The following is a 19,618-nucleotide window of genomic DNA, read 5'->3' as shown; positions in this document are numbered from 1 at the left end:
CTTAGAGAATAGTGGATTTTCCCAAGAGAAATAGATGGAGGGAACAAGTGAAATATTTAAAGAAAAAAGAACTGAGACATAGAACCTGCACAAATCTGATTACCTTCTCGTAGAAAGAAACTCCTTGGCAGGAAGTAGAGGGAGTCAAATCGAAAAGCAACATCATGGTTGACACCCACGCACGGTTGTCCTCAACTGCAGTTGGTGAAAATGTCTGAAAACTGAATATGGCATCCCGGTAACCTAAATAAATCAGAACAAAGGATTTGGGGAAAAAAAAAAAAAAAAGGAAAATGAAGTCTGAGCTCTTGCCTAAAGGGAATTATTTTGTTGTGAGTAAGAAAGAGAACTGCTAACTGATTGAAATCGGCATACCTTAAAAACTCGCTGCTGGCTAATTTAGAGGCTTCCTGTCTGGAGCCTCTACAAGACTTTGCATGTAGGCTAAATACTCTATCCATATGGATCAGATTCGCGAACAAAGAAAGGAGTGTTCTTCCCTGAATCACCATTTCCACAGGCTCTGTGATGCAGGGAACTTCTAACTACACCGTGGCAGCTTCTAAGGGAGGGAACATGATTACTCAATGCAGTGGTCATTCTGGACTGGGTCCGTCTGCCGTAGAGGGCATCACCGGAACAAAAAGTGAAACTTGAACGGTATCTGAGGGTTACGCGATAGTGACGCACAATTGCCAACGTTCTGACTTTGAAGGCCATCTAGAGCATGGAGGAGGTGCCCTTGTCTGCAGGAAACACAAAGTACTCGGCGGTGCTGGCGCCTCACAACAGCAACTAACTCAAAATATTCTGAAAAAGCTAAGGGCCTTGTACTATAATTGCAACTTTTAGGTAAATTTGAGATGGTTTCAAAATAAAAAGAATTTTAAAGTTTAAAACTTTAAAAAGTGAAAGATTATCTGTTCTCAAATGAACAAAACTAACAAGGTAATGGGCTCCTTTGGGGTGGGGAGGGGAACCCTTAATACTGTTCCAACCCACTCTGCTTTCCCATAAGTCCTGTTTATAGCAGAGCATGGAGGGGAGAAAAGCATAGAAATACTGCCACCTACTGGTGTAGAGCAAATATATTTAGGGTAAAAGAAAAAAAATCCTGAGGCTTCCTCTGGACAGGGGAAGAATAAAGCTTTTTATGGGGATTGACTTTTAAAGGCTGTTGGAGACCGAGGCAAACAGGCCCTTTAACCTTGAGGCCTGCGTTAGAATTAAACCTGAGACTCAGAGCAGATGACAGATGGCTCTCTGGGTTTCAGATGTGTCCTGGGTGAATGGGGAGTTTAAGAGGAAGGGATACATTCAAGGGGTACAATAGAGACACAAAATTTTTCACTCCCCATCCCAGCAAACTTGGAGAAGATGAATTTTCTAGGAAAAAGAAGAAATGGGGGAGCTTCCCTGGTGGCGCAGTGGTTGAGAGTCCGCCTGCCGATGCAAGGGACACGGGTTCGTGCCCGGGTCTGGGAAGATCCCACATGCCGCGGAGCAGCTGGGCCCGTGAGCCATGGCCGCTGCGCGTCTGGAGCCCGTGCTCCGCAACGGGAGAGGCCACAACAGTGAGAGGCCAAAATTAGAAATTAAAGCCACACATCCTTTCCCATCTGATTTTTTTTTTTTTTTTTGGTTTGGTTTGTTTTTTTGGGGTAGGGGATGGGGGGAATCTCACTTTTGGCTTCTCCCAGGCATTCTCACAGAAAGGCTTAACCAAATAAAAATAGGCTTTTTAGGAAAAAATTGCTTTGTAAGCAGTTTTATGTTTTGGTACTGGGGAGGAAATGAAAGGGTATAATTAAAACACGTAGATGGAGAAGTAAATAAAAACATTGGTGGAATTGCTTTAACAGATCTGGGTATTTCAGCTTTTTCCTAAATGAAGACACTTCCCCCGGCCCCGACTTAGAACGTACACATCAAGGTATTCTTTCAGAATATAACGCACTGTTGTGGAAAGCACACTAAAGCAGGTAGAGGACCCCAGAACAGGCCGCTAGAGTCCCAGGTACGAATCTGTCCCTGAGTCTGTATCCCCTCTGCCTTCCCTGCAGGGTGGCTGAATCAGACAAGATAAAAATTGAGAAGCCATGTAAAACAACTTCTATGACAGCTATACTTAACAGTGCTCACTTCATGCCAGACCCCGTAAAGTCACAGAAACCCGTTATGGTCAGCTGAGAAGCTGAGGCACACAGAGAGGTCAAACAGATTGCTCAGAATCCCGGAGCAGTAGAGAGACTGGCTGTTTCTTGTCCTTTCTGGGCACAGGAGCAGAGCTAAGCTCTCTTCCCAGCCTTCCTTGTGTTTAGGTGCACTGTGGTCACCAGTAAAACAGCAGACACACAGGCGCCACCTCCAGGCCTGGCCCATAAAACTTCATACACGTGACCCGCATGCTGGTTTGCACTCCACAGGCTCAATGACGGTGACATGAGCTCCTCCGACGGCACTTACTGGGACGGCAAAGCAGTAAAAGCTAAAGAGCCTGGACCCCCGAATCACTGCGAGGAGGACAGCTCCGGCGCCAACCAGAAACACATTGCACTTTCCTGAGTGAAAAAAATCTATTGTATGTGAGCCATTATATATTTGGAGTTTGTTGTCAAAGCAGCAGTTTGTTTGTTACCCAAATTAATTCAAATACTAGGACCTTGAAGTGGGTAGTCCCAGCCAAAAAAAAAAAAAAAATTCAGGGCTTCCCTGGTGGCACAGCGGTTGAGGGTCCGCCTGCCGATGCAGGGGACGTGGGTTCGTGCCCCGGTCCGGGAGGATCCCACGTGCAGCGGAGCGGCTGGGCCCATGAGCCACGGCCGCTGGGCCTGCGCGTCCAGAGCCTGTGCTCCACAACGGGGGTTTGGGGGGCACGGCAGTGGGAGACCCGCGTACCGAAAAATAAATAAATAAATAAATTCAAACTATGTGGCATTGGCTTAGTGGCCAGTGAGAACATTGGTATCGGGAGCTGAAAAGTTGGAAAGCCGTGTTTCCCAGTGGCAGATCATGCGGTAAACCTGCTTCCCGCGGTAATGTGAAAGGCACAGCCACTGCAGCTCTAGAATGTTCGAGAAGAACCAGACTGACCCTGTGTGTTGGCTTTTATCTCCCCCTTTAGCAAGATGTCATTGGTGCCTTCAGGAAAGAACTGGCCGATCTGCAAGCAGAAATGAAAGGAAATACAGTTCAGAAATTTGGGTCCTGAAAGCCTGGGAAAGCTGACTACTTCTAAATCCCAAACAGTAAAAGATGTTAAGACTGAAAAAGGCTTTGAGCAAATGCTCAAGTCTCAGCCCCAAAGCAAAGATGAAGGACGTGGGCTTCCCCCACGAGCTTATTGTTTTAACTACCTTTAGCTCAAGGTAGCTGCTCTTACGCTGACGGGGTAAGGAAGCAAGGATAAAAATTACTCACATCTACGTGGATGGACCTAGAGTCTGTCATAGAGTGAAGAAAGTCAGAAAGAGAAAAACAAATACCGTATGCTAACACATATATATGAAATCTTAAAAAAAAAAATGGTTCTGAAGAACCTAGGGGCAGGACAGGAATAAAGACACAGACGTAGAGAATGGACTTAAGGACACGGGTAGGGGGAAGGGTAAGCTGGGATGAAGCGAGAGAGTGGCATGGACATATATATACACTACCAAACGTAAAACAGATAGCTAGTGGGAAGCAGCCACATTGCACAGGGAGATCAGCTCGGTGCTTTGTGACCACCTAGAGGGGGGATAGGGAGGGTGGGAGGGAGACACAAGAGGGAGGAGATATGGGGATATATGTATATGTATAGCTGATTCACTTTGTTATAAAGCAGAAACTAACACACCACTGTAAAGCAATTATACTCCAATAAAGATGTTAGAAAAAAACTTACTCACATCTAGGATATCTAGTAAAAAATTTTCATCGTGGATGTTTATTGTGGATATTGGCACATAAAACTGGCTGCAAATGGGTTAGAAACCCACAAAGTTTTTAAGGCCAATGTATTGCCAAAGAAACAATGGAATCAAACTAAAAAAGTTTTTCGCCGTTTGAGTTTTTAAATAACCTTCAGACCTCTCAAACTTGTACTGGTAGAAATCAGGCCTTGAAAGCTATGCATTCTCCAAGTAGAGGAAACTGCCCATCACCTCCCCTAGACGAACCATGGAGACCCTCCAAATTACAGTCTCCAGAAGGTGGAGCCACAGTCATGAGAACCACGCACAAAAGAATTCCTCCCAGAGGTAGAATTCGTAAGCCTTCTGGGTTTTTAGAGTAAAATTTCAACTACCTATTATTTATTATTCCTTTCCTACAGTAAAAATGATAAAGCATTGCAAGATTATAAATGTTTTTGACACACACACTTAATACAGACCTCCTTTGATGGTTAACAGATTCTTTTATTAATAATCAAAAAGTTTCACACTTACAATATGAAAATAAATGCTTCTTTAATGAATAATTAAGTGAAAACTCTCCAGGACCTCACAGGATTTTTAGTATGTACCATGCGTACCTTAGACCAGAGGGCATTAGCTTGCTGGGATCATTAGGGTGTGACTGAAAAAGAGAGACAGTAATTTATAAAACAGTTACCGAAGAGCTTTCCCAAACAGTAGTTCCCCTGAAATTAAAACAGGAAACAAAATATGTATTTATACCTAGTTTTAGATATGACTGACAACACACATCAATCTTAATTTTATGATTTTGATGTTACTTTTTAAAGGCACTCCATAAAAATTCAAACCTCATTGTAGAATCATGAACCTGAGGTGTGTAATAAAATTGTAACTTCTCAATATCAAAGTTTAATTATTACACAACAGTTCGAGCAACAGATACTATTTCACAGACAGTATTTGTTCTGCATCCTGTTCCCCTGCAGCACCAATCATGCTACGATTTTTGAAGCACGTCTATGACTACAGCAGGCACTGCTGATTCAGTCAAAAAATCCTTCCTGGGTGAACAGTACTTGCTCTTTCCAGAAGAAACGGTTGTTTTACCTTTTCTGTTTCTTTTCTATTATGAAAAACAGGGCTAAACAGAATCTTATAGAGTCTCATTTTCTGCTGGATGATTAAAATCTCTACTCTGTATGTTATCTTAGTCTCTTAAAATCCAAAAGTGCAGTGGAGGATAGTATGCTTTCCCTTGTTCTCACATGATACAATCAAAGCAAAAATAGAGCCCCATAGAAATTTCAACATTGATTTTTTTTTTTATCTTAAAGCTTAATGAGAGTCCAAAAGCTTTATATAAGTCAGTAGTCTCTGCATATCTTTGTTAGTTCATGATCTAGAAGACTACTTGTATTCAAAAGCTCATCTTTCAAAAAGGTCCTATTTTCTCAATGGTCTGTTTACAGAGTTCACTGCCTTGTTTATAATATATAGGCATATATATATGTGTGTATAGGATATACGTAAGCAGCGGTCACACAGCTGCCTTGTTTATATACACAGGCACATATATGTGTGTATAGGGTATATGTAAGTAGCAGTCACACAGCTCTCAGTTGTGCCCCATTAAAGCCATTTTACTGTGGTATAGAAAGGATGGCAATCATAGTCTCTGAAGTGTTTTCAATCCACAAGCACACACACATACACAGTTAACACTAGTCTCATCAACGCTGTCGACAATTCAGAAAGCCTAAATACTTTTCTAATTGAATTCTAAAAGAAATGTGCCTTGAATTTAAATTTTTTTTAAAACTTCAGTCTTTAATATTGAAACTGCTAAGTCACTCCATTTTTCCATGAAAAAAAAATAGGATAATAAAGTTAGGGGGAAATTTTTTTAAATGAAAAAATAAACTTGAGAAAACACCCTGTTACTAAAATAGGTTTAAGAAAAAAACCTACATAGAGAAAATATTCCAATAGAAGGTAAAACCTGTGTGGGGTATCAGAATAGCATTACCTGTAATCGTCAGATTAGAAACAAATGAAATCTTCAGTGACAGAACTGTAAAATATATTAGGAAATGTCCAGTTGATAAAAAAGGAGAGAAGATGATGAAGAACACGGAACACCCGACACTGTGAAGCCAAGTACAGAAAGGACCCTGCTGCACTGAACAGCTCCATTCGCAAAAACCCAACAGGAATGGAACTTGACTGCCCTGTCACTATATTAGGGATACGGTTTTCCCTTTATTGGAAAAACCAATAAAACAATATAAAGCTTCTATAGCGATTGTACATTTTCTAGAAGAAACAAAAAACATCAAAATGGATGAAATAACTCAAAAACCAATCTTTGAAAACAAATGTTCCTCACAGAGGCGTGCTCCTGACTGCATCCTGAAATCAACGTGTCTTTCATTACTTGGCAATGCAGGCCCTGACCCAGGTCTGGTTCTCTTGAGAGGGATGCTTCACGAGCAGGCCCAAAAGAAGAGGGGCAAGCGTCTGGCTGGCAGATGTGTGGCCCATCCCTATCATTGACTTTATTAACTAGGCCCTAATTTGTCCACTTTGAGCACTTAGACAACACATATTTCTATGTTTGAGGACAAAATTTCACAAAAGTCTTTTTCTGTCCACAGAAAAATTCAGAGGCACTACTATTTCCTTCTCATAATAAAGCAATTCGCAATTAGCAATCAAGTTATATATATTTTTAATGACGAAATGGTTAGTGTTAACCCTGCAGAACCTGTGATCATAAGTAACTAAAGACCCCTGGGTGACACCCACCCGAAGTAATACTGGACAGAGGATTACCTACAAAAAGAGCAATTTTCAATAGAAAACTGAATATTTCCCTTGGGAAATAGATTTAATATTTTATTATTAAACAAATGGGGCAAAAGACCAGATTTTCTGTAACTGCAATAGAACAGGATTAGAAAGGCTTCCTTAGACACCCCAACAGTATAGGGATGAAACATCCTTCATGGTTTTATGATGAAAATTATAATCTCCTAACTATTGTAGCTCTCTGAAGAAAATGTTCAATCAAAAGATTAAATTATACAAAGCATTTAACATTTTCAAACAGTTGCCTAATAACAAGCTTTTAAAAGAGATTATTCACAGCACTAAATTATGTTTATCAACTATTTGAATAAGCCACACTCAGAAACACTACAGTGGAGCAGCTTACTGGTATACGTGGTTCTCTGCACTACTACAAACATAGTCATAAAGAGCCTGATGCACTCAGGGTAAGGCTGACGTTTCACTTTTTGCAGGCCGTGTATCTCGCAGCTACATTCTCCCAGCTGATTACATTCCAAATGGCTTTCAGATAATCAGGTCTGACATTTTTATACTGAAGGTAATAAGCATGCTCCCACACATCAATTCCCAGCAGTGGAATAAGACCTATTGGAAAGAAGGGAAAGAAACAAAAGCTATGAATTTCACTCTACAACACTGCATCTTCTCGCTTTAAACTTTAATTCTCCTATGCACACAAAACTACCCTTTACAACATTCTCATCCATTTTTCAGTTTCTTATGTAAATAGGAAATTTGCATAAGAATAAATATCCTAGAAAAAGACTTTAAACTTTACTCTTTGGAAGAAAATGTGATAACTAGTAAAAATAATTAAAACAGACTTGGGAAAATCAACTAACCACAGTATTTTAACAGCTATTCCTAAACTATCAACAGATTTATCCAAGAGCCAATTCTCAGTGGTCCTCACTAGGGGTCTCAGGAAGGGTGTGTTCTCTTTGTGGGTGTGGCTGAGGACCTTCCAAAGGTGTTGAGCATTTGGGGGAGTCTACGGAAAACCTGCTCTGCTCCCCTGGGCTGATGTTAGTCACAGAGAATACAAAGCGTTTACGATTATACACGTGTATAGCTGAGTCACTCTGCTGTAGAGCAGAAATTAACACAACACTGTAAAGCAACTCTACTGCAAATAAATAAATAAATAAAAGAGCGTTTATGAGACATAATAAAAATTAAGTTAACAAGGAAAACTGAGTAAGGCTTAAGAAAAACATACATTATTTAGTTTCTGAAAAGTGTGTGAAGAAGTAGTTAAATCTATAAAACATTCATTTAAGAAACCTCTCCAACTGAAAGCGCTCCTCTAGGAAAACAAGCACCGACCAGCATGTCTAAATCAATTGTGAGGTGCATCACTAATAACTTATAATTAAGGGAACAAAATTTATACATGATTTTCCCCCTAGACAAATCACCATAACTTTCATTTATCTTTATTCCAATGGGCTTTCTTCAAGCAGGAGAGAAGAAGGTGTTGCTAGGACTGACCTGCCAATCACAGCCTCCTCGGTCAGGTACCTGACTCTTAGAGCACTCAGGGCTCACACACCTTTGGTTGCTTTTCCAAATTCTGTGGCATCTCACTTTCCCTAAAGAGCTGTTTAGATTCTGGCTAATCTGAACATATCCAGGTTAGTGAGTCACGTAAGCAAGTCTCCGGACATGTGTAGGGGTAGAAAACATGGCTGAGACCTACGGCTGATTGATGCTAAGGTATCACCTCACATCAAAGTTCCAGCAAACTGCTGGATCCTTATGACTATTTCCTAAAGAGCTTCTACTTCCATCTGGCTCAACATAAAAAAGGATTTGGTGAACCCAGCCTGCAGCTTCTAAGCCCAATCTTTTCCTACGCCAAAAAATCCTCAGGAAGGTAGATGTCTGGAAACCTGAGCTCTGGTCCCAGTTTGACCACAGGTGCTCAGCAGAGGAGTTGAGAGTCCAAGCTCTGAAGTCAGACTCAGACTATGTGTCTTTTCCTCCTTCATGTTGTTTATCTAATTTTAGTTTTTTATTCTAGTGCATATAATTATTATGTAGGCTGATACGAATTCTCTGGCAAATGAAGCAGTTTATGTTTAAAATATGTTTTGTTAACATATCTGTAAAACTACACGTGCTCATTTTATAAAATATCAAGGACTTGGAAAGATTTTTGCTCCCACAAGACTCTGGGTATCATCTACTAAGATCTGTCCAATTTAGTACATGCTCAGGGTAGGTTTAAACACTGCTAGTCTTCCGTATTTCACTGTAAATGCTTTATAGTGAACCATCTCTCCCGAATAAACGTGTAATAATTCTTAAGCCTAACCTGTTGTCCCTTGCAGGGGATCCTGGTTAGAACAAGCAGCAATCTGTAAGCGGCCCTGTTCCTTACTGAAACCGAGCCAGCCCCAGCCTGAGCCTTGGACACCAACAGATACGGCGGTCAACTTCTCCTTAAAGTTCTTGAAGGAACCAAAGTCATGTTTGATGGCTTCCAGCAACTCCCCTATTAAAAAAAAAAAAACCCCAAAACCACTCACAAATGAACAGATGGCAACAATTACAATAAAATCTTTTATTATATAAAATATATCCCTATATTCTTGTCATATGGCCCCAGACACAACTAGAAACACATGGAAAACACTACATGACCCAGTGAGCCTACAAAACAGTGTTATTCCTGTCCTGACACCAGGGTCATAACATCTCACAATTTTAATTTACATGTTTGTTGCTGAAACATGTTAGAGGGATTTCTTCACTCACAGTGCTGTTTCCATAAGGAAAGAAATAATATTTTTCATTAGCTTTCTTTTTTCCCATCAACAGAAGATTTTACTTTGACTTCTACCCTACCTACTCTATGTTTCAATTTGGGAATAAAATATTATGGGTGAGATTTGCTTCTTCTCCAAGGCAGCCTAGATCTTTCCTATCTCAATTATATCATTTTAAAAAGAGTGATGTTGGGGCTTCCCTGGTGGCGCAGTGGTTGAGAGTCTGCCTGCTAATGCAGGGGACACAGGTTCGAGCCCTGGTCTGGGAGGATCCCACATGCCACGGAGCAACTGGGCCCGTGAGCCACAACTACTGAGCCTGTGCGTCTGGAGCCTGTGCTCCGCAACAAGAGAGGCCGCGATAGTGAGAGGCCCGCGCACCGCGATGCAGAGTGGCCCCCACTTGCCACTAGAAAAAGCCCTCGCACAGAAACGAAGACCCAACACAGCCAAAATAAATTAATGAATGAATAAACTCCTACCCTCAACATCTTAAAAAAAAAAAGAGTGATTTGCCTATTAATGAACTAAGGGTGCACTTTAAGAGTTATCACCCTTTTTATTCTGCAGCAATACAGAATACAATTCGAGACTGAGCACATCAACTAAGTCAACTAGGCCCAAAATATCACTTCTCTTACTTTACTGGCTTAAAAGTAATCATCTGTTATAAGCACAAATGATGGAATAAAGTGGTACCAGATAACACAAAATGGCAGAGCACCAAAACCTGTTGGCTGAATACAGGTGTATCTGGTATTCTGGTAACTCACACCACCTCAAAAGTATTAAGTCACGGTCTGAAGACCTAACTCAGAAAAACTGAATTGTCCAGCTTCCCATACTTATTCCCCCATTCATCTTTACTTCCAAATGAAACTGCTTATTTCAAGTGCACAAGATGCCTTCTAGAACATGATTAAAAACAAAAAAAAGCCACAGAAACTTAAGGTACTTGCCAGAAGAGCAGAAACAAAGGAGGAGAGCTATATTTACACCCCACACCTTCGCTGGGGTGGGGAGGATAATTAAAGTTCTGGGTCTCTGCGTGCTCCACAGGAGGTCAAGTAAACAAGCAGTGGACAAGATCACCGGCTCCGTACTCCCTTGTTACCTGCAGTTGTCCTGGAAAACCTGATTTTCCGGGACAACTGACTTTTTATCAGTTAGAAAGAGTAGTAAACAACAGCAAAAGGCACTATTCTATAATAACACTTAATTTTTAAAACAGCCCTATTATTATCCCCATAGCATACAGATGAAGAAGGTAAGGTACAGAATGGCTAACATCTTGTTCCAGGGCCTAGAGGTAGTAAGTGAAAGCTCACCTTTTCTAAAAACAAAGTTTCTCAGTCTTTCCCTAATGTACAGTACGTTTCAACAGAAAGGTGACACTGTATGTGATACTGTGCGTGTGTATAAAATCTGACGATATAATTCCCTGAATGTATTCTCCACTCTTGCACGTGTCCCTTTGAAAGTTACAACTTTGTCGTACTGCTTGCTGTGAAACACATGCCATTATGACACCTCAGGGAGAATTAAAGGTAACTTAAGAAAATCAAGTCAATCCTATCGTGCACAAGACGTAGCTAACGTTGCACCAATCTAAACCAACCTTTGGGTTCTCCACCACCGTTAGGGCTCAGATTTGTCCAGAAAATGCTATGATTGATGTGGCCTCCGCCGTTGAACTTTATTGCAGGCTGTAGAGCTACCTGAGCTGTAACATCACCTGAAAGGTTAAAATAAAAACACATTTTTTTAAATTCTTACTTTTTTGACCATTCTATACACTATTTTTTTTCTTTGTAAAATATTAGATAATTGGACCATTGTAACACCCCTATTGGTCCCAAAATTTCACAATTTCAAGACTCTACCCAAAAAAAAACCTTCCCCAAAATATTTGTCCCAGTGGATTTTCAGTTCAATTAATAATGTACCAAACAACTAGTGAGAAGCCAGCAGGGGTGACAAAGCTAGTAGAAAATTCACTCCTGGGCTTCAAAGAACTCGGGTTTCTTGGGTAGAAAAGATTTCAGTAAATGAAATAAAAAGACAGAAAATAGTGGAATGCTATAAAATAGATGGTTCCGTATACAGACCACATGGAAAATGCTCAACTCCCATTTTCTAGATAGACAACCATCCACCGGGAAATACTTCAACGTTACATTAACAGAAAACTCAACTTGTTCAAAACTGAACCCCTGATCTTCAACCCCAAACTTACTCATCCAAAGGCCTTCCCCACCTGAGTGAGTGCCAGCTGTTTTCTCAGGACATCTTTGATGACGCGGTCATTCTTCACGCTAGTCCTCTCACACCCCACATCAGCCCACCAGCACACCCACCAGCAAAGCCAGCTCTGGAAAACACCCAGAACTTCACCCCTTCTTCCTGCCCATGGTGCCACCAGCAGCACCTCCGCCCCGCACTCGTGCCCCTGTCTCTCACTGGTCCCCTGCTTCCACTCCTGTCGCTACAGTCTATTCTCAACACAGTGGCCAGAGGGCTCCTCTAGACCCCCACTGATCACGGCACAGTCTGGTCAAACCCCTCTGCAGGCTGCGCTTCTCAGAGTGAACCCCAAGTCCATACGATCGGTACAGAGGTGCACGTCATCCGACCCTCTGCACCTCCTCGCTGGCCCAGCTCCGGCCACCACGGCCTCCTGGCGCTTAGGCGACAGGCCTGGCATGCTCCCGGCTTAGGGCTTCCACTGACCACTGAGGCCTTTGCTGGAACACTTCCTGGAAACAGTCTCATGGTTCACTCCCCCATTTCTCCTTCAAGTCTCCACTGAAACGTCAACCTCATCAGAAGGCTTCTCTAACCACAATGTAAGATGGGCAATCCCCGCCCCACGTCCAGACCACTTCCCCTACTTTGTTTTTCTCGGTAGGACTTCAGCCCCGCACGCTCCACATTGACTTGTTCACGTGTCTCCGCTAGGAGGGAGGCTCCAGCGAGGACAGGACTTTTGTGCACTGCCGTGTCCCTGAGGGCCAACGGGCTGCCTCACGTGCAGCAGGCACTCGTGGATGCCGAACGGAGCTCCACAGAAAGAAAATTCTGACCTCTATACTTAAAAAGAATGTCATATTGGAAGCTGTTTTTACTACCTTGCTAAACATGGAGGCAAAACAAAATATTTTTCTTGATGCCTTCAAGAAGCTACAGACTAACGGAACTATTAGGAAAAATGGGAATTCCCTTATTCAGTTAAGTATTAAGTTCTTATGACTCACAAGATACCAAGAGGCAAAGTGAAGGGCACAGAGAACCACTGAGATCTCTGCCCTTGGGCGGCTTACATAATAGCAATACAAGTTCCCTATTTCTGTTGTTGGGACACATGCCAAGAACACACGTAAGAAATGTCGCTTTCTAAAAAAAAAAGAAATGTCGCTTTCTGAAACAATAAAACCTCCAGTTTTTAGCAATTCAGAAAGGCGGAGAGGACCAATGATATCTGAATACACAGATAATCTCTGAGAGTTCTGTTTAAGATGTCAACTTTTGTTGTCGTTGTTATGTTTATAAAATAACTTTCTGACAGATCAGTGTTTCCCTTACTGATTTTTCTTGGAGAATCACCCTAAAAATAAATGTAGGCTTTATATTGTTTTTTAATAAGTCAACAATAACTAAATATTTCTAATGGGAAAGAAACATGTTTCTTGAGAACTAGTTTAATCACAATCTCTTAAAGTTTACTTAATCATTTTTCAAATTTTAATAGAAATTTTGGGGGGGTTAATATCTGCTTTTAAGAACACTTTTCTGAAGCTCAACATTTTCACTGGCTTCACGGCCAGTTTTCTCTGTTGAATACAATAAAAGTTAAGTACTTTTGTTTGAAAAGTATCTACATACTTAAATGCGGTAAGATTGATGATGTTATTTTCCTTACTTAAATGCGGTAAGATTGATGATGTTATTTTCCTTACTTAAATGCGGTAAGATTGATGATGTTATTTTTCCCAAATTTTCAAACATGAAAATTTAACTCCTTAATGATTTTTAAAATTATTTTTTAAATAAAAGAAAGCTCTACAGACATTCATTAACTTATAGGCAATACAGTACAATATAATATAGTAAAGCCTTTTTTCCATTGGCTTTCATTAAACAAGCAAAGCTTTGATTGCACAAGGACTGAAATTAAGCTGTTTTTAAAATATTGAAGAGAAGGGTTCACGGATGTCAGATGTTGTCATGCAGGAAACAGTTTCACAACTGGGAATTATCCCAGCCTCTCCCCATTACCACATTCTTCCCGCATTTGTTTTGTCCTAAATCACAGAACCTCTTCCCGTACTCAGAACCTTTTCCTTTACCGTACTTGCGGTCCCTCTGATGATCACAAGTAAATCTTGGAGAATGTGGTAACTTCCTCTTCTTTTTGTTTACCTATTACCTCACACACAGACTGAAATACTACATTTTTCCACTAGATGTCCCCACTCAACAAGATGTCAGTCTAAAATTCGCTCAACAAATTTCACAGGACTGAAATTCGATAAAAACATATTTAAGGAAAAAAATACACTTTTACCTGAGCAGTTTCAGCCATACATATAGCCTGGAAACACGCCTGTCAATTATTTCCCTCGTGCAAACCACTAACATTACTAACCTTAACAGATTCGAAGTGTAATGCTATTTTGTACAGAAAAGTTAAGACTCCCATACACGCCCCCAGATGAAAAACACAAAAAAAGTCCACGCACGACTGGTTTTGTCAGCTGAGCTCCTTTAAAAAACAAATACCAACTCCGTATTATACTTTCACTTAATTCCAAAGATTAGCAAACAAATACAAGCCTGTCTCAGTTCCCCCGCGAAACGGCCCTTCTCCTTGTGAATTCTGCTCCCTAAGTCAACGCGCGAACACGTGCAGGGGTCCTACTGAAAGCAGGGGTGGGGCTTTACGCAGACCCGCCTCGCCTCCACGGTTCCCTGTAACCGGTTTCTCGAAGTACGGCCGCCCGTCACCCACCCTTCTCCAGCGCCTCCCGATATTTCTCCTCGGCGATGTTCAGGTTGTTCACGTAGGCCGCGTGGTGCTTGCTGTGATGCAGCTGCATGATCTGCGCGTTGATGTGGGGCTCCAGGGCGCCATAGTCGTACGGCAGGTCGGGGAGGCTATGCTTCCGCCGGGAGCCCAGAGCCCCCAGGCCCGGCACCAGCTTCCTGCTTGCGCTGGAAAGACAGCAAACACAGCCCGATCAGCTGACGCGAGCAGCAACCGTTAAGCCGCGTGCCCGGCTCCGCAGACCCGGCTAGAAGGACCCGCACCCCTGGGGGGCCTTCCAGTCGTTGGCCCCCTCGCTGTCCAGTCTTTGCCATTAAACTAACGCTGCGGTCCAGCGCCTCGGCGGCACCTGGACGCGCTCAGCGGACACCTGCCCTCAGGCCCGGCCTCTCGCCACGCCCTGCGACGCCGGGTCCCCGAAGGTGCCCTGGACCCCGCGGGGCCGGCGCGAGAAGTTAGGCAGAGCGGGAGGCGGTGGGGGACAGCGGCGGCCACCGCCCGCGCCTCTTCGCTCGTGGGGCCGGGGCCGCGTCCCCGCTGCGCACGCCGCCCGGCGCCTCACCTGCACGCCGCCCGGCACAACATGGTGGACGCAGCCCGCAGGCCTCTTGGAGCTCGAACCGCAGAGCCGCGCTGACAGCCGAGGACGGGCTTCAGCTGCGAGCTGCGCAACAAGTACACCGCCGCCCCCGCGGCCCCGCCCCCTGCGCCCGCCTCGACCCCGCCCCCTGCGCTCGCCGCTTCCAACTCGGGGGCACAGGGGGCGAAGGGCCCCGAGCCCGCGCTCTGGGCCCAGGGAACGCGAGGAAGGGAGACCCGGCACTTTCCCCAGCGGCCAGACGAACCGCGGTGCCTCCCTGCGCGCTTCTGGGCGTATCGCCAAAGGAAAGGCCGCCGTCCCCACGCCGTGTGAGATGGTCCGGCCCCAGGCTCCGCCCCACGAAGGTACCTCCCAGCGCTGCCCGCAGGTGGAGACTCAGCTTGCGCCTGCGTGCGAGGGAATTGTTGGGAGCGGAGTCCTCGCAGCTTCCCTGCGGTTGCCGGGGCGCAGCCTCGGGGTCCGGTGACCGCCCCCACCCCCGGAAGGAAGACTCGTGTTTCCCTGAGAGGCCTCGGAGCGCCCCAGCGGGCCTGTGAGGTCCCCCAGGAAGGCGGGCCCTGGCGCTGGTATGGTTGTAGGGCCAGTGTCCCTCCAACCACTGCCCGGAGTGACCTTTCTTTCCCAGTGAACTGACCTTGGGATCTCCGCCAGGCCTGATAATAGTGTTACCGTGCGCTCACGACGTGTCAGGGACTGCGCTGCAGGGTTTACATACATTTATCTTTATTTCACCCCAGGAGAAGTATCATTTATTCCAGGTGACGGTTAATGAGCTCAAGGAGCTTGATGAGCACGTTGCCCTGGTCACACTGTTAATAAGTGAAAGAGTCAGGGTTAGAACCCAAAGTTCATACTTTCTTGATCACCAGGCCTTAGCAGTCAAGTCTTCAGTGCTTGTTGGGAGAATATAAAAGAAGTACAACAGAGGATTCTTTCCTGCAGTGTCCTATATCTAATGAGCTGTAAGTATCAAACGCTTTCTCAACAATTAACAAAACAATCCTGAATTGTGTAAATCCTGCCTGTAAAGAAGTTAGGAAAGCTTTACACTGTTACTGGCCTGAGTTGGGCCTTCACTGAATAGAATAAAATGAAAGGAAGCATATAATAGGTGCCGAATAGAGTTTCAGTTACTTTCCTCCACCCCCTTCACAACCCTCACCCCACCCCTGCCCCAAGGATGACTAAGCTTTGGGAGGACAAGGGAGACAGAAAGGGGAACCACGGAGCAGGGCTTCACAGAAAGGGCGGGGCTTCCTGACAGGTGAATGTAAGAGCATGTCACCAGATGCAGGAGGAAATTCAAGTTGGGACCAGCTGATGGATGTCCTTAAAACTCAAACATGTGATTGGTAACAGGAAACTGAAAAGCACTTTAGCTGAAGTGAAGCACATTGAAAGCAGTTTTTCAGGCGAGCAAGTCTGGCATTGATTTGAGGGGCAGGCTACTTAGAAAACTGTTGCATGAATCCTAGCATGAGGTTCTAAGAGCCGGTTTTAGGGTAATAGCTGTGGGAACTGGAAGGAAAGCATTCTGAAGGATGGGACAACAGAATTCAGTGACAGGTCAGTCACTAATAAAAGGGCTTGTTCCAGTGAGAACAAAATATCACTATTAGGACACTGAGCCCAGTCAGGCCGCATCGATGTACTTCTTGTTTGTACTAATGATGACACCTCGAGATTTAAATTGACCACGCTCCCCCCACATGCCCTTCTGAGCATGCAACAAAGACTGGGGTGTGGGGAGGTGACATTAGCAGTCAAGTAAAAGTGTCTCTAACATCATATCTCTCATCAGCTACACCTTCCAGAAGACGACCCCAATTGCAAGAGTAACCAGGATTGTGACCAAGGGTTTGGGGGTTACAGGAGGTATTGAGAAATTTCTTACACTCAGCAAACAGGCCTCTTTTTCTTTTGTAGTTGACCACTATAAGAAGTACTCATTCAGTTGGCCCAAGGTGTTAAATTACTGTTGACTGGAGTCTGTCCCAAATTCCTCTGGCCAGCTCAGGATGTCATCTGCCACATCTGGGCATCATAATCATGGATTTCCCTTCAATAAACTTCCCAAGACTACTTCACAGCCACCTTCAGACCCACCACAGTCTGGATCAACACATTGGCTGGAGGAGGAAAAATGTGGGTTGAGAGGAATTCATTCTGAGCCAGTTATTAATTGCATTCGTATTCTAATAACAGATCCAGCTGCAGTGTCTCAAACACAGAAGAGCGTATTCCCTCGTAAAAGAGATCTGGAGTAGGTAGTCCAGGGCTGGGATGAAAGTGCCGTGAAGTCATCAAGGAACCAGTTTCCTCTGTCCTCAATTTGCCTCATGATCCATTAAAGCTCCTAGAGCACCAGCCATCTCACCTTCTTTCCATGAAGAGGGAAGGACAAAAGGTGGGCCTCCCTTTTGTCCCTGTCTCCCTTTTAAGGATCCACTCTAGTAGATTCACCCAACAAATTCCAATCAGAATTTAGGTAGAAGGCTGCACCTAACTACAGAGGAGGCTGGAAAACATAGTCATTTAGCTGTGGACATTTCCAGTCTGAAAAAATGTGGAGGACTTCCCTGGTGGCACAGTGGTTAAGAATCCGCCTCACAATGCAGGGGACACGGGTTCAAGCCCAGGTCTGGGAAGATCCCACATGCTGTGGAGCAACTAAGCCCGTGCACCACAACTACTGAGCCTGCGCTCTAGAGCCCGCGAGCCACAACTACTGAAGACCGCGAGCCTAGAGCCCGTGCTCCGCCACAAAGAGAAGCCACCGCAATGAGAAGCCCGCGCACTGCAAGGAAGAGGAGCCCCCGCTTGCCGCAACTAGAGAAAGCCCGCGCGCAGCAACAAAGACCCAAAGCAGCCAAAAAATAATCAATTTTTTTTTAAAAAAAGGAAAAAAAATGTGGAATTCCTTAACTAAAGGGAAAATGAATAGTGGATTGGAAAATAGTCTCTGCCACGTATCCTTCTACAAGACATATTTTCACATGCTTGGTTATGAGCTCTGACCATTCATGGAATGACTTTAGCTACACTCTCTCTTCTTTCTCTCTTTTCCTTTTCGTCCCTTGTATCACAAATCTTACGCAGGCAGGAATCTAAGTGAGAACTGCCGGACCAACTTCCCTTTGCGTAACTGGGATTGCTAATAGTACCAAGAGTAGTACTTAAATTGCCAAAATGAACTCAGTGATCTAGGCTAAAACAGAAAATGATGGTAGAGATACAGTATCATTAGCAAAGGTTTCAAAGTGAGCTTTTCCCCCACATCATCGGGCTAATTATAATTAGATTGCATCCTCAAAGAACACATTAACTACTAGAACGGAAAGGGGAAGCTTGGCTCAGAATGGAAGTGTTTTATTGAACAAGATGGGTGGTCAGTTGATGGTATCCACAAAGGGCGAAGGGAACTGATGTAATTGAGTAGATCCTTAGTGTGTGCTGGGTACCGGTTCTAATGCTCCACATCATCTCGTAATTCACACAGCATCTCTGTAGAGTGGCTTATTATTCCTCTTTTGCACAAAGATAGTGACTTGACCAAGGTCACACACAGAGCCAGTAGGTAGTAGAGCTGGGCTTCAAATGGACTGCTCTATTAACACTGACATCACTGTGCCTTTAAACAGCTGCCACACCCTCTGCCACATCCCTTGCACCCAATAAAGTTGAACTCAACCCTGTCTTGTTTGCAGCTCAGTGTTTGAAACTTCCCCATCCTATGCTGTTTCCCAGCTTATTCCTGTCTTCTCAACTCCTGATTCATCTCCGGCCTCATCTCTTGCAAATGATTCAGGTCCTAGCTCTTGGCCCTGAGGCTTGAACTGGTCCTCTGTTCTCCCTTGGGTCATTCGCCCCTTCAATCACATTTGCTTCTTAGCCTCAGGGAAGACCCTGCTTCCTGGAGCTTCCCTTGGCACCATCCCACCTGACTGACTTTCCCACCCTTGTCTATGGAGAGAATTAGACTGGCTGGCCATGAACCTGAGAAACCAGAACAGAATGGACGAAGGGTGAAAAGAAAGGTGGTCTCCTAGTTAGAGTCCAGGAAGTGCCTCCATAAGATCCCTCCATAAAAACGAGGCAATGTCCGCCCCTTCAGGGGAATGAACAACCCACCATCATCATCACTCCAGGCGTGTCAGTCAGGGTTCTCCAGAGAAACAGAACGGCTAGGTTGGGTGTATATATCAAGAGAAAGATGTATCATAAGGAATTGGCTCATGCAATTACGGAGGCTGGCACAACCGAAATCTGTAGTGAGGCCCAGCAGGCTGGAGACTCAGGAGAGCCAGTGGTGCAGCCAGTGTGAAGGCAATCTGATGGAGAATTCCCTCTCGCTTGAGGGAGGTCAGTTTTTGTTCTATCTAGGCCTTCAACTGATTGGATGAGGCCCACCCACATTTGAGAGGACAATCTACTTTACCCAGAAATTCAC

General features: G+C 44.1%; 1 protein-coding gene and 1 long non-coding RNA gene across 2 annotated transcripts; one reads left to right on the top strand and one right to left on the bottom strand.

Moving 5' to 3' along the window:
* Nucleotides 1-4,379: 4,379 nt before the first annotated feature.
* On the bottom strand, nucleotides 4,380-15,277 carry SOD2 (superoxide dismutase 2). Its single transcript, XM_067701622.1, has 5 exons — nucleotides 15,130-15,277; nucleotides 14,532-14,734; nucleotides 11,142-11,258; nucleotides 9,070-9,249; nucleotides 4,380-7,337 (listed from the first exon to the last, which is right to left on the bottom strand). Exons 1-5 carry the CDS (start codon nucleotides 15,150-15,152, stop codon nucleotides 7,192-7,194), a joined length of 669 nt encoding a protein of 222 aa, XP_067557723.1. The 5' UTR covers nucleotides 15,153-15,277; the 3' UTR covers nucleotides 4,380-7,191.
* On the top strand, nucleotides 15,095-18,863 carry LOC137204377 (uncharacterized). The gene is made up of 2 exons (XR_010933581.1): nucleotides 15,095-16,130; nucleotides 17,095-18,863. It is a non-coding gene; the product is annotated as an uncharacterized lncRNA (long non-coding RNA).
* The last annotated feature ends 755 nt before the right edge of the window (nucleotides 18,864-19,618 follow it).

The sequence above is a fragment of the Pseudorca crassidens genome, chromosome 13 (genome assembly GCF_039906515.1).
Source record: "Pseudorca crassidens isolate mPseCra1 chromosome 13, mPseCra1.hap1, whole genome shotgun sequence".
In the NCBI taxonomy this organism is placed as follows: domain Eukaryota; kingdom Metazoa; phylum Chordata; class Mammalia; order Artiodactyla; family Delphinidae; genus Pseudorca; species Pseudorca crassidens.
Note: the sequence above shows the minus strand (reverse complement) of the source record. Positions and strands in the feature narration are given on the sequence as shown.

Excerpts from the sequence above, each read along its gene's own strand:
- SOD2 (XM_067701622.1), bottom strand. The coding sequence starts at position 15,152 with ATGTTGTGCCGGGCGGCGTGCAG. Across the intron at positions 11,259-14,531 it reads TCGGGAGGCGCTGGAGAAGG|GTGATGTTACAGCTCAGGTA; the intron begins GTGGGTGACGGG and ends TTAACCTTTCAG. Across the intron at positions 7,338-9,069 it reads TCCCCTGCAAGGGACAACAG|GTCTTATTCCACTGCTGGGA; the intron begins GTTAGGCTTAAG and ends TCTTTCCAATAG.